An 11864-nucleotide genomic window follows, 5' to 3' on the forward strand; every position below is an offset into this window, starting at 1 on the left:
TAAAATACAGTCATCTACTAGCCTAGAAACAAAGTATTCCTAATAAATGTTATAAAATATAAATGCCTCTCTAAATCCCTTATAAAATTAATTTTGTCATGATGTATAAAGAAGAAAGACAAATCTTGAGTATGAGTAAAGTTATAGGAAACTGCAAACATTTACTAATACATACCTCTTTAAAATTGTTTTCTCTCATCTGTGGCATTAAATCATATTCTTTATCATGTGAAGAGCTATCCACATCTTTCCCACCCATCAACATCTATCACTTATCCGTATTTTCACACATCTAAGTGCATGAAAAGCTATAAGCACATTTTTTAAAATATACCATGAAAGGGAACTTTAAATCTACCTGCTATTCTTAACTTGTTTGTTTTCTCCAAAAAGTAAGGGAAGTAACAATAATTTCTCATGCCATGCCAAACAAAAATATACTCTTCGCTAAACACACAGCTATAAGTCTCTATAAAATCAAAGACCACCAACACTACAGAAAAAGACTCTCAATAAATTTTATATTCGAATGATCGACTGGAAATGCATCAATCTTCAGGGCCTCTTCTCACTTCCTTTAAACATACTCATGTCATAAACCCACACAGTGTCTATCCCCTCTCCGGTGACCTGGGCCGGGGTCCAGTGTGGGAAAGGGAACCGGCAAGCGATGACTCTAGCATTACTCTCAAGTTCAAGCTCAAGTTTCTTCTCCAACTGCAGCATCTGTGGAGAACAGCAGTCACTATTGATTCTCAAATGTCCTTCTGTATTTGAGTCCCTGAAAATACCTGTGCAAAAACTTCTAATTGCAATAAAGATCACTTCAGGGCAGAAGTATATTATCAAACAATCCATCAAAAAACAGAAGTCGCATTGACAACAGTTATAAAGACATCTTCTAGTATCAATTATGAAATATGTCATTTTTAGCAGATATGTATCATAGATTTCTCGTTTTCTAACTAAAATCACGATGTGGCAATCACTAAAATGAGAAGCAGATTTAAATTATTTATCTAAACATTTCAATCTACTCTGTCTCAACTATTTAACATATTTTTCCACATTTTTAACAACTTACCATTGATATTGTCTTAGAATTATAATTGGCAATATTTTTTCTTTCTTAATAGCAAAATGCATCTTAAAATCAATAGCATCTAGATTCAAGGAAATATAGAATGATAAGACTATAAAAATACACATTCTACCAACTTGAAATATAATATCTTATAGTTTTAAAAATATACTGGTAATTGATTTTTTGATAGTCAACATAACAAATAAACTGTAAAATTCTCTTTTCATCTTACAGTACTGCCAATCTACCTGTGGAGAAAGCATTTCATTGTTTGCTAAAAATAATAACATTGTAATTATATCAGCAAATTAGCAATCACTTAAAGTTTATCTTCAGGTCCTAAAAACAGATTACCACCTTCACCTCCTGAGAATATTTTTTCACTCTCCTTTTTATTTTGAAATAATTTCAAATTTACAGAGAAGTTGCAAGAAAAATTTGTCATATTTGCTTTATCAGATTTGCCCTCTTCCCCTCTCCATAAACATGTTTTCTAATTGGAGAATAGGTTGCATACAACATGCTCCTTTATTCCTTGACTAGAGGCCCAATGCACAAAATTCGTGCACAGATGCGGTCCCTACGCCTGGCCAGCCATCGAAGCATGAGCATCTGGCTTGGAAGGGCAGGTTCCAGCTGACCTCTGGGCCCTAGGCGGGCCCTAGGCAGCACCTGGGTCCCCGGGCCCCCACACTCCCCACCTCCGCCTGAGTCACAGCACCCAAGTTCTCACGCAGAGATGCAGTGAGCGCGGCCGGACGCCCCAGGCTGGGGCGCAGCGTGGGCCTCTGGGCTGCCCAGTGGTGCCTCACGAAGCCAGGCGGGCAGCGCACTCTCTCCCAGTCGGCCCCACTGACCAGCTCCTGCATGAACACACGGGGAACCCAACCGGCCCCTGCAGTCCTGGCAGCTGCGGCCCAGCTCACCAGAAGACACCACACGGGTGCGGGGCACCCGGCACCTGAGCGCGAGGGCTTCCCGGCACGAGCCCTGGCATCCCAGGGGAGGGTAGCAGGGGGAGTGAGAGCGAGCTCAGCAGACACCCCACATTTTCACTGTACCTTTGTCCCCATCAACCCTGCCCCCAGGTAGCCGGCGAGAGGTCGCAGCGCGTTGCTGACGCCCGCCATGTTCTGCACCACACCCTGATGGTCAGTGCACATCACAGTGAGCGATCAAACTCCTGGTCGAGGGGACAATTTGCATATTAGGCTTTTATTATATAGGATAGTACAACGTTTTCTAAGAAAATATTTTCTAAAAAATACCCCCCGGCATAGGTACCACATTCAGGAAATTTAGCATTATATTCCAATAAAATAATTCCAATAGTAACATTCCAATTTTGTCAAATGTCTCAACTTGACACTTTCCCCCAGTTTGGGATTCCATATTGCATTTAGCTGTAATGTTTCTTTGTCTCTTTTATTTATTTATTTAAATATATTTTTATTGATTTCAGAGAGGAAGAGAGAGGAAGAGAGATAGAAACATCAATGATGAGAGAATAATTGATCGGTTGCCTCCTGCACGCCCCCTACTGGGGATCAAGCCTGCAACCTGGGCATGTGCCCTTGACCAGAATTGAACCTGGCACCCTTCAGTCCACAGGCCAACACTCTATCCACTGAGCCAAACCGGCTAGGGCTCCTTGTCTCTTTTAATCTGGAACAGCCCCTCCATGTTTCTTTGCGTCTCATGACAATAACATCCTTTACAACATGGGCCAGTTATTTTCCCAGGGCCTCCAAGTTCCTCTGATGTTTGCTCGTGATGACTCACCTGGGAGTCCTTGGCAATGACCCATAAGTGGGGCTGTGAACATCTCAGGGCCCCACAGTCAGATGAGATGCCCATGGGGTCCTCCTGCTTTGAGTGTGGTGGTCACCACTCAGTTGAGATGGTATCTGGTGTCTCCAGAGTGTGGTCACTATTTTGCCTTTATAATGAATAATTTGTGGGGAAATACCTTGAGCGGACGTACATATCCTATTATTCATCAAGCTGACCCCCCACTAGATGTACTATTCACTGATGATTCTGGCCTGAGTCAATGTTCGCTATAATGGTTGCAAAGTATGGATTTGCTAATCCCATCATTTCTTCTAGATGAAATTGTACTTTCTACTGCAAGAAACAGCTTTCCCTTCTCTCTTTCTACCTAGCTCGCTATCACTGTAGGATGAACCAGATTATTTCATTCAATGGGTGATAATCCACTACCGTCCCATTTATGCTAGTGCTCAAATCATCCCAAGTTGGCTGCTCTTTCCTGTGGACATGCCCCCATCAAATATCTTGAGCACTTCCTTACATTCGGGCTCAACAAAAATGTGCTGAGCCCTGGCCTTTTATATCTTCCCTTCCTCAGCCCTGGGATCAGCCATTTCTCAAACATTCCTGGTTCCTCTGAGTGGGAAATGGTATTTAGAAATCAAGTTCTAAAGTAAGTAGAGACAAAAAAATTGACAGTACTTCTATGAAGATTTTATACCTTTAAGAAGTAGCTTGGAAAAACTCGTCTACATGATGCACTAGTATGGCTACGTGAGCCAGAATTTAATTCTTCATTAGCATCAATACCAAGATAACAAAGAATAAGTTCCATTAAGGATAAAATATTTCTATTCTTTTAACAGCCAGGAAAAGATGAGTTTAAAAAAAAAAAAGTTTTGTTCCTTGAGGGAAAAATTAAATAAGCAAAGAATCTTTTTCCAAAATATCAGGGGTTTCTTATGGTAATTTTGTTCATAAAAAGGATAATTGTAAATGTATTCACATTATCATTATTCTTTTCTCTTTTATTTCCAAATGTCATATGCTAAGTCAAGATAAACCTAAAAATGAAAGGGAGCTATTTCAATCATAAGAAATTAACTGACTAAATTACACATAAATATGCAACAAATCAGGGTCTTGATATCACACACAAAGAGAAGCTGTGATATGTCATGTATGTCTAATGGAATTCAAACTTATTCATACAATTATAGGTTTCAAAGTGACACGAACTCATCATATTCTATTCTAATTACATCTTCAAAACTTTAAACATAAATTGAAACCAGCGCAAAGGCATATCAGACAAATTAGCATGGCCACAGGCAGCTAGGAGCCCCTCATCACCCCTCTTCCCTAAGGCACTGGCTTCACTTGCCTTCCAGGTAACAGCCCCGCCCACCCTCACTTCCAACCTCCCAGCCCCTCCTCTCCAGTCCTTTGCTGAGTGCCCCTCATCAGTCAGAGGCCAGGGCTCAGGCCTTGGATGGCTCCTCCCCTTCATGAGTGACCTCAGCCACTCCTCTGCTTCAACTCCCTCTGGGCGCTGGTGCCTAAAAACCTGATCTCCAGCCCTCTCTCCTGAGCCCCGGACTCCTCTATCCACCACTACCAACCTGAAACTCCCACACACATCTCACACTTCACATGCCACCCGGAATTCCTGATCTTCCAAGCCACTCCTCCTGCACTTTTCCCAGCTCACTAATGGCAACTTCCAGTTGCTCAGGCCAAACACCTGGGAGCCGACCTTGACTGCTCTTTCTCACCCAGGGCAGCCTGAGATCCTTTTCAGCCCCAGTCCATTGCGATCCTCCATGCCTCTGCTCAAACCCACGACCGCTACCGCCTTACAAGGGCCCAGGGTCCTTCCCATCCCAGCTCTACTTTTTCTGACCTCACCTCTCCCCAGCTCCCTTCACTCACCCTGCCCCTGCCACACCCGCCTCCCTGAAGCTCCTGGAACCCAATAGGCACACACACCCCAGCTTCCTTAAAGTGGCTGTTCTTGTTTGAAATGCTACAGCTCCCTCCCTCACCTCCAATGTCCCCTTTTCAGGAACACTGTCTCTGCCTCATCCCTCTCCTGCTTTAGCTTGCCCCACAGCACATATCCCCTCTCTTGCTCGATATATTTTATATAAGCATCCCAATCTCTGCCTCCCCACTAGCATATTAGCACCTGGGGCAGGGATGTGTTTCTCCTTTATTCACTTATTATTAAAGTATTCCAAGTGGGCCCTGAATAAATACTGGTCAAATGAATGAATGAAGAATAAATAATTCAATCATGAATGATTTTTCTTCATCAGAACATGCTGATAATATTTTCATTCAATAATTCAAAACAGGATTCACAACTAAAATTAAATTAGTCATTCTTTGAAGTTATGAAATTGAATAGCCCACTGGAGGAAGTGTACTTAATGGGTATTTATACCATATTTATTCATTCATTTAACAAATACTTCCAGTGGGGTGATTACCCTCTGCTGGGTGCTGCCATGCTGGAGGTCCGGCAGCAAAACAGGCCAGCCTTCATTCTCGAGCTGGTAGTACAGTGCCCACTGCAAACGCTGCCAACACCATCACACGGGAAATGTGCAATGACTCACGTAAGGAGAGGGGAACAGGCACTGTACTAGTGAAAAACAGAGGCACTGGAGCTTGTGCCATGGGGCGATCAGGGACCATTCTCAGTGGAAAATCCACTGGACCATGAGTGGTCAACAGGTGTTCACCAACTAGGCCCTGAGCTGGGGACTGAAATCAGAGGAAGGACACAGCCCCACACACAGCAAAGCCCAGAGCCCGAGAGGAAAACAGGGGCTTGGCACAGGCAGCTGAGGGAAGCAGGGGCCACTCCAAGCCAGGCCTCAGGGCCATGCGGAGGGTTTAGGCCTTATCCTCACCGCTTTTAAGCAGCAGGAAGCCACAGAAGGGTTTTAAACAAGGACACACATGATCTGTTCCACATTTTCAAAAGATTCTCTTGGTGGATAAGCTAGTCTTAAATGTGGGAATTTACAACCTACTACAGGATTTACCAGGTCCAATGGGATTCCTCACTCTCATAATTCAAACACACACCAGTGTTGAAATGTTAGGGCACCGCTAATTTCGAGCTACGACTGCCAAGAGCTGTTGGGAATAATCAGTCCGCTATCAGAAGCAGGGTGAGGATTTATAATGCTAGGGTTTCTACTTCTGAAGTTCCCTAAGGTCCTCCTGGCTCTCTCATGACATGTGTGTGCTTCAGCTGCCCCGGGAAACATTTCATGACACACTGGCTGTGTCGAGCCACCAGGGCATGACCAGAATACTGACCAGTGCTCAGGGAAGGGAAATGCATTTTATAGAAGAGTGAATGATAAGGCCCAGATACATAAAAGGACTTTTCAGGACTCACAGGACTCACCTCACTGAAGGCAGACCTGGCCCCTGGATCCCCAGCCAGCGCTCTGCCTCCCCGCTCACATCCTCCACGTAAACAAAGTTTGATAAGGGCGGAAAGCGGGGCCCTCCACTCCTGAAATTGGGCCTCCAGGCCAACAGACGCCACCTGGGCCCTCTGCACCTGTGACTGATCACCTGCATGAGAACCTGCTAGGTGGCTGAGCCTGCCATTCCAGGAGTGTGGGTGCTGCCTGCATTTCAGCTGCTCCCAATTTTCTTGGCAACAGTGCAATACTACAAGTTCCTTACTTAAGAATGTCTCTGTGTACAGAAGAAAGGACAATAATTGCAGAAGCATCCATCAAAATAATAGGACTCTTATTTCCTCTGGGTGAACAGCTCCAAAAACTGACCATACTTCAAATATGTCAGAGAAACTCAAGGAGTCTGAGCCCGCAGGTTATGCCGTGACAGTGACTACCAAAGGCCACTGCTGCCCCCCACAGGGACACAGCGGCTGTGGCTTCATAAGTCCACATCTCAGGCCATGATCCAGCCTCTCCACACTGCGTGGAAGCCGAATAAATATCAATTTCTATTTTTGGAAAGCTTGGATTTCAAATTAAAGTTATTTGCCTCCAAATGCTAATTATTCTGAAGGACTGCCCAAACATCATAACTAGTAAATATCAAATTCCATAGCAATCCTATGGTCCTGAATAATGTTGGTTTGCTTTGTTTTTAATGGCCAAGGATCATGCCCTTCTACCTCTTTTCATTTCTATAACAAACCTGTAGACACCCAGGTTTCAGCTATATGTAGGCTTGCCGAAAATTACAAACATATAGAATTCTGTTACTTTCAAGAATATATAACAAAACACTTCTAAATTGACTTCAAAAAATAAAAGAAAATGGCAAAAAAAAAAAAGAAAAGAAAGAAAATGGCATTGCACTAAAGAGTCTAGTGGTGAGGATAAATTTCTTAAGCATTAAAACTTCTTATACAACAACTAAGATGTGAATAAATAAATAAAAAAAACACCAAAAGAAAAAAATTTTCCCGTTCTTTTAACTGAAAACCATATCAGTTTTATAGTGTATTTCAGGAAACATCCAATTTCACCAAGACTATTATGGCTACAATTACAGACTTTGAAAAGTGAACCGGGATTTCTTTCCATGGTCTGTAAACCAACAATTACAACAAACGCATCCCATTCTGGTCATCTTTCCAAAAGCTAAATTTAGGACCATTTTCAGTGCAATGCTGCGGTACTTTTACTTTGGAAAGTAGATAATCAAAGCTCAGAACGAATCAGTCATCTGAGGTCAATTGAAACTAGTCAGGGCTCATCTGCCCTGAAAATCGTCTGAGTGCAAAATCAGAGGGGTGATCAATTCAAAGGGAACATCCCATTAACTTTCCCGAGTGATTTCAGCTGGAAGTGAGCGACCGTGAAAATCTCCAGCCACGTTAGACACTTCACGCTCATAAAGCAGTTTTCAGACTGGAATTTTTAGGGCTTAGATGGATAATTGAGATTTTATCTGAAGCAAGAGTTTAAAGATAAACTGAATCTTTTATGATTAACCTTTTACCAATAAACTGAAACCCCGTGTCCCCTCAGACTACCTGGAAGGCAGTCATCTTGCATTTGGGTGAGCAGGCCATAGAGAGGCGGCCTGTTACAGCTGTAAGGGCCTTCATGACCTAAAACCAAACATACAAGGGACAGGAGAGGGCATACTCACCATCTGAGGCACCCCAAAAATAACGACGTTTGAGTACTGCGAAAAAGTAACCTAAAAGAGAGGAAACGATTCATAGATTAATTTTTAAAAGCCAAACACCCAGCTTAACTTTTGTTTCAAGATGAGTAGCAACTTTACATTTCACCAAATAATAGGTTTTCACAGAGTGGCCCCTTTTAGATTTCACAATGGAAAAAATGCCATGTGCACACGTTTGTGCATTTTAGTTCAATCCATCAGCTTTCCAAATGCTTCCCCATAAGTCATCTCATCCTCACAGCAACTCCATGAAGGGCCTGCCCCAGGGGTCATCTGTCGTCCGTCAGAAACACCAATGACTCACCAATGACCAGCTGGTGGCTGAGCCGGTTGGCCTGGGCCATCTGTGCCCTGGTCCACACTTTCCTACTCTACTCTACACCAAAGTAGCTTTGCAAGAACTCAAGGGATCTCAGACCACTGGTTTTTTATGTTGAACCATCCTTAAAATTCTAGTCCCAATCCTCTTCTCTAAAATACTAAGTAAAAACTGCAATAAAGTGGTCTTTAGTTGAAAAGCTAGAGGGAAAAGTGCTTTGCCAGTCAAAATTCTTATTGCCCTATAAAAGTCTTATTTACTCTACCGAGAGATCATTTATGTATATATGGCATAAAAAATGCAAGCAAAAACTCAAGTAAATTTTTATAGGCTACTGATGACACCATTATAAAGGAAAATTCTTATTCAAGAAAAAGCATTTTATGGAGCATTCCTAAAGCAAAATTACGGGGCAATTTTTTTAGAGTACAAATAAACTTTGAAGTATCTTGCACTTTATGAAGACCAGGATGATCCATAACAGCACGGTTGGTAGATGTCTCTGCCTCTCTCTCTACACACACACACACAACATACACACACACACACACACACACACACACACACACACACACACGAAAGTCTCTCATTTACCAAGAACAATATTAATCAGTGAATGCCTATGTTACAATTTATAAGATTTCCAAATGAGATTTTAAAAATCTTAAATCTTAAGCTTATACTCTAAAGTAGTCAATTTGCAAATCTATCCATTTAAAAGGTGTTCATATTTCATTACGCTAAAGTACACCTGTATTTTATTTCTTTTTCTTTTATACATTTTTCAGTTTGCAATACTAATTATGAATTAGAAAGTTTCGGTTTGAGTTTCCTAGGACTGCTCTCTGCCTTACATACCTTCCACAAATCTGAAATATAAAATTTGGCCAAGTGCTGTACCCCTTCTCGCCATGCACGGTATCTGGAGTACCAAACCAGCCATGGGTTTAATTCATAGCCAACAGCTGTGAATCCTTCCTTTGCTGCTGCTATCACCTGCAGAAAGAAGCCAGTATTTATTCAAGATAAAAAGAAAAACATCCCGTGGACACAGACAATAGGGAGGTGAAGACCTGAGGGAATGGGTAGGGGCTGGACAGAGGGGGGTAAAGAGGGGGATGGGAAATGGGAGACAGCTGTAATACTGTCAACAATAAAAACACATACATTATAAAAATAAATAAAAAAGAAAAGCAACTTACCTGGGAAAATGATATGAATATTTCCTATTTATGGTCTATAATCATAAAAGACCAATCAAAAGGCACCTCCTTTGTTCAAGACACCATTTAAAGACAGACCGTTTTCTGAGAAACCAAAAAGATACTATTCGCACATCAAAGCATTCAAATCTGGATTTTAAAATGTCCTCCTGATTAACATATACATCTCATTTCTTAAAAACACAAGGCACTTTCTAACCTCTTCCTGATTATTCCAGGTCACCACGATGAAACTGCAGGGCTATGTGGTCAGGGGCTAGTGAAAGCATCATGGCCTGCTCGTCTCCACACTAAATGTTTCCAGAATACCAGCCTTGACTACTGCTACCTCACTTTTCAGCTCATCATTGTCCATGGAGGAACTTGATTTGGGACACCTGTTGGCCAATCAGTGGCCTTGAGTAAGTTAAACAGCTTCCCATGGGGGTGGAGGGGTAGAGGGGTGGAGGGGGGAGATTGAGGTCACTAAAAGGCTGATCTTTCCCTTTCAAAAAGTGGGGGTTATTTTAACTCTATGTTACCCCATAAGAATTATACATGTGTAAGTATAGATAAGTGTAGAAGCAAACATTTATAGTGCAAAATGTAAAACAGTGAAACTCCATGTTTCTTCTAGTTATGCCACCTCTATTGGCCCGTTTCTTAACAGGCACTTTCATAATTACCAATTACAGTGGGGCCTTGACTTACGAGTTTAATTCATTCTGAGACCGAGCTCGTTAAGGAGCTCGTTAAGGAGCTCGTTAACTCAAATTACTCTATCAACTCAATGCAAAATTAGTCGGGACACTCATAAGTCAAGGCCCCACTGTATTGGTTATTTTTTACTTGGCATATCTAAAGAGCACTTTCTCCTTTAAAAAAAAATTAAACCTGAGAAAAATTACATTCCAAATTCATGCTGGAGGGTTTGATAGTTCAGCCAAACAAACACAAAATGAAACGACCACTTTACTAAAATGTCAGGTTTAGCAAGTTTTGCATAAACCTCATAAGAAATGTGAAAGAGAAATATTAACAATTCTGACGCCAAACCTTAAAACCTCTTAGCATAACTCACAATCCGACCGTCGCCACTGCCAATGTCCACCAGAGGTCCTCTTCTGCTTTGCAACATTTTCACAACATTTTCGATCTGCTTTGTAGTTGCGGGTACAAAAGGCAAGCAAATTTTTCGGAGGGCCGGTGTTATAAATGGAGTGGCCACAGCATACACAGCCACCAGTGTCCCACCAACAATCCCAGTAATTAAGAAGCCCCAACTGTTCTTCTTCAAACCATTGGCTTCAAGACTTGTAGGTAGAACATATCCTGGCTGACCTTCTTCTTTAAGTGTTTCCAGGGGTGTACCTAGATTGAGAGCAAGCAGTAAGTGATGAGCAAGCAGTAGCTGCTATTATTATTCTCAATACCATGGGGGGGAGGGGGAATCAGTAATTTCTAACAACTTTCTTGAGATGTAGTTCATATACTATATAATTTAATGTGTACAATTCAAAGTTTTCAGTGCATTCATAGACATGTCAATTTTAGAATATTTTCAATACCTCAAAAAAACCCTTAACCTTTAATCACCACCCATCTATTCCCCCCTCACTCCCTAGCCCTAAGAAACCACTAATCTACTTTCTATCTCTAGAATTCCTATTCTGGACTTTCATAAGAGTGAAATCATATAGTATGTGGTCTTTTGTGACGGGCCTCTTTCACTTAGCATGTTTTTAAGATTCATCTAGGTTCTACCGTGTATCAGCACTTTATTCCTTTTTATAGACAAACTAGGCCTGGCCTGCACCCCCTCGTAATCTGGGACCCCTTGGGGTAAGTCGGACTGCCAGTTTTGGCCCAATCCCCGCAGGCCAGGCCGAGGGACCCCACCGGTGCACGAATCCATGCACCAGGCCTCTAGTATGCATATAAGATCTTTGGTTAAACTCTTCCCGCCCTACCCCCTAACCCCTTCCCTTGTATGTATAGACTACATTTTGTTTATCCATTTGTCCATTAATGGATAGTTTCTCTAGTCAGCATAAGCCAGAAGACAGTCAATCAGACAACCCAAGTTCTAACTCACCTGTGTAGACTTGTACCCTTCAATTTAACTAGCAAAAGATATAAAGAGCTCCTGTCTTTCAGGCTTCACATCTATCCTGTGTGCATGGTAGGGTCCAGCTGAGTCATACACGGGCAGGTTGTATGAAATGCTATAAGGTGTAGAAAATGCTGTGGGAATATAGAAGGAAGGTGGAGGAAAGATTGATTCCAATGA

At 42.1% G+C, this 11864-nt stretch overlaps 1 protein-coding gene across 3 annotated transcripts in view; it reads right to left on the reverse strand.

Moving 5' to 3' along the window:
* Positions 1-11864, reverse strand: part of FAM173B (family with sequence similarity 173 member B) — a 136858-nt gene that overhangs the window by 121625 nt on the left and 3369 nt on the right. The window contains exons 2-5 of one of the 3 annotated variants that reach the window (XM_014461430.2): positions 10656-10945; positions 9231-9368; positions 8015-8065; positions 505-726 (exon numbers count right to left, since the gene is read on the reverse strand). In XM_014461430.2, coding sequence (XP_014316916.1) covers positions 556-726; positions 8015-8065; positions 9231-9368; positions 10656-10945 — 650 coding nt within the window. In that variant the 3' untranslated portion in view covers positions 505-555. Of the gene's footprint in view, positions 1-504; positions 727-8014; positions 8068-9230; positions 9369-10655; positions 10948-11864 lie in introns of those variants that run through there. The other 2 variants (XM_006095392.3, XM_023759385.1) reach the window with 2 other exon arrangements.

Source organism: Myotis lucifugus, unplaced genomic scaffold (genome assembly GCF_000147115.1).
Source record: "Myotis lucifugus unplaced genomic scaffold, Myoluc2.0 scaffold_153, whole genome shotgun sequence".
Lineage (NCBI taxonomy): Eukaryota > Metazoa > Chordata > Mammalia > Chiroptera > Vespertilionidae > Myotis > Myotis lucifugus.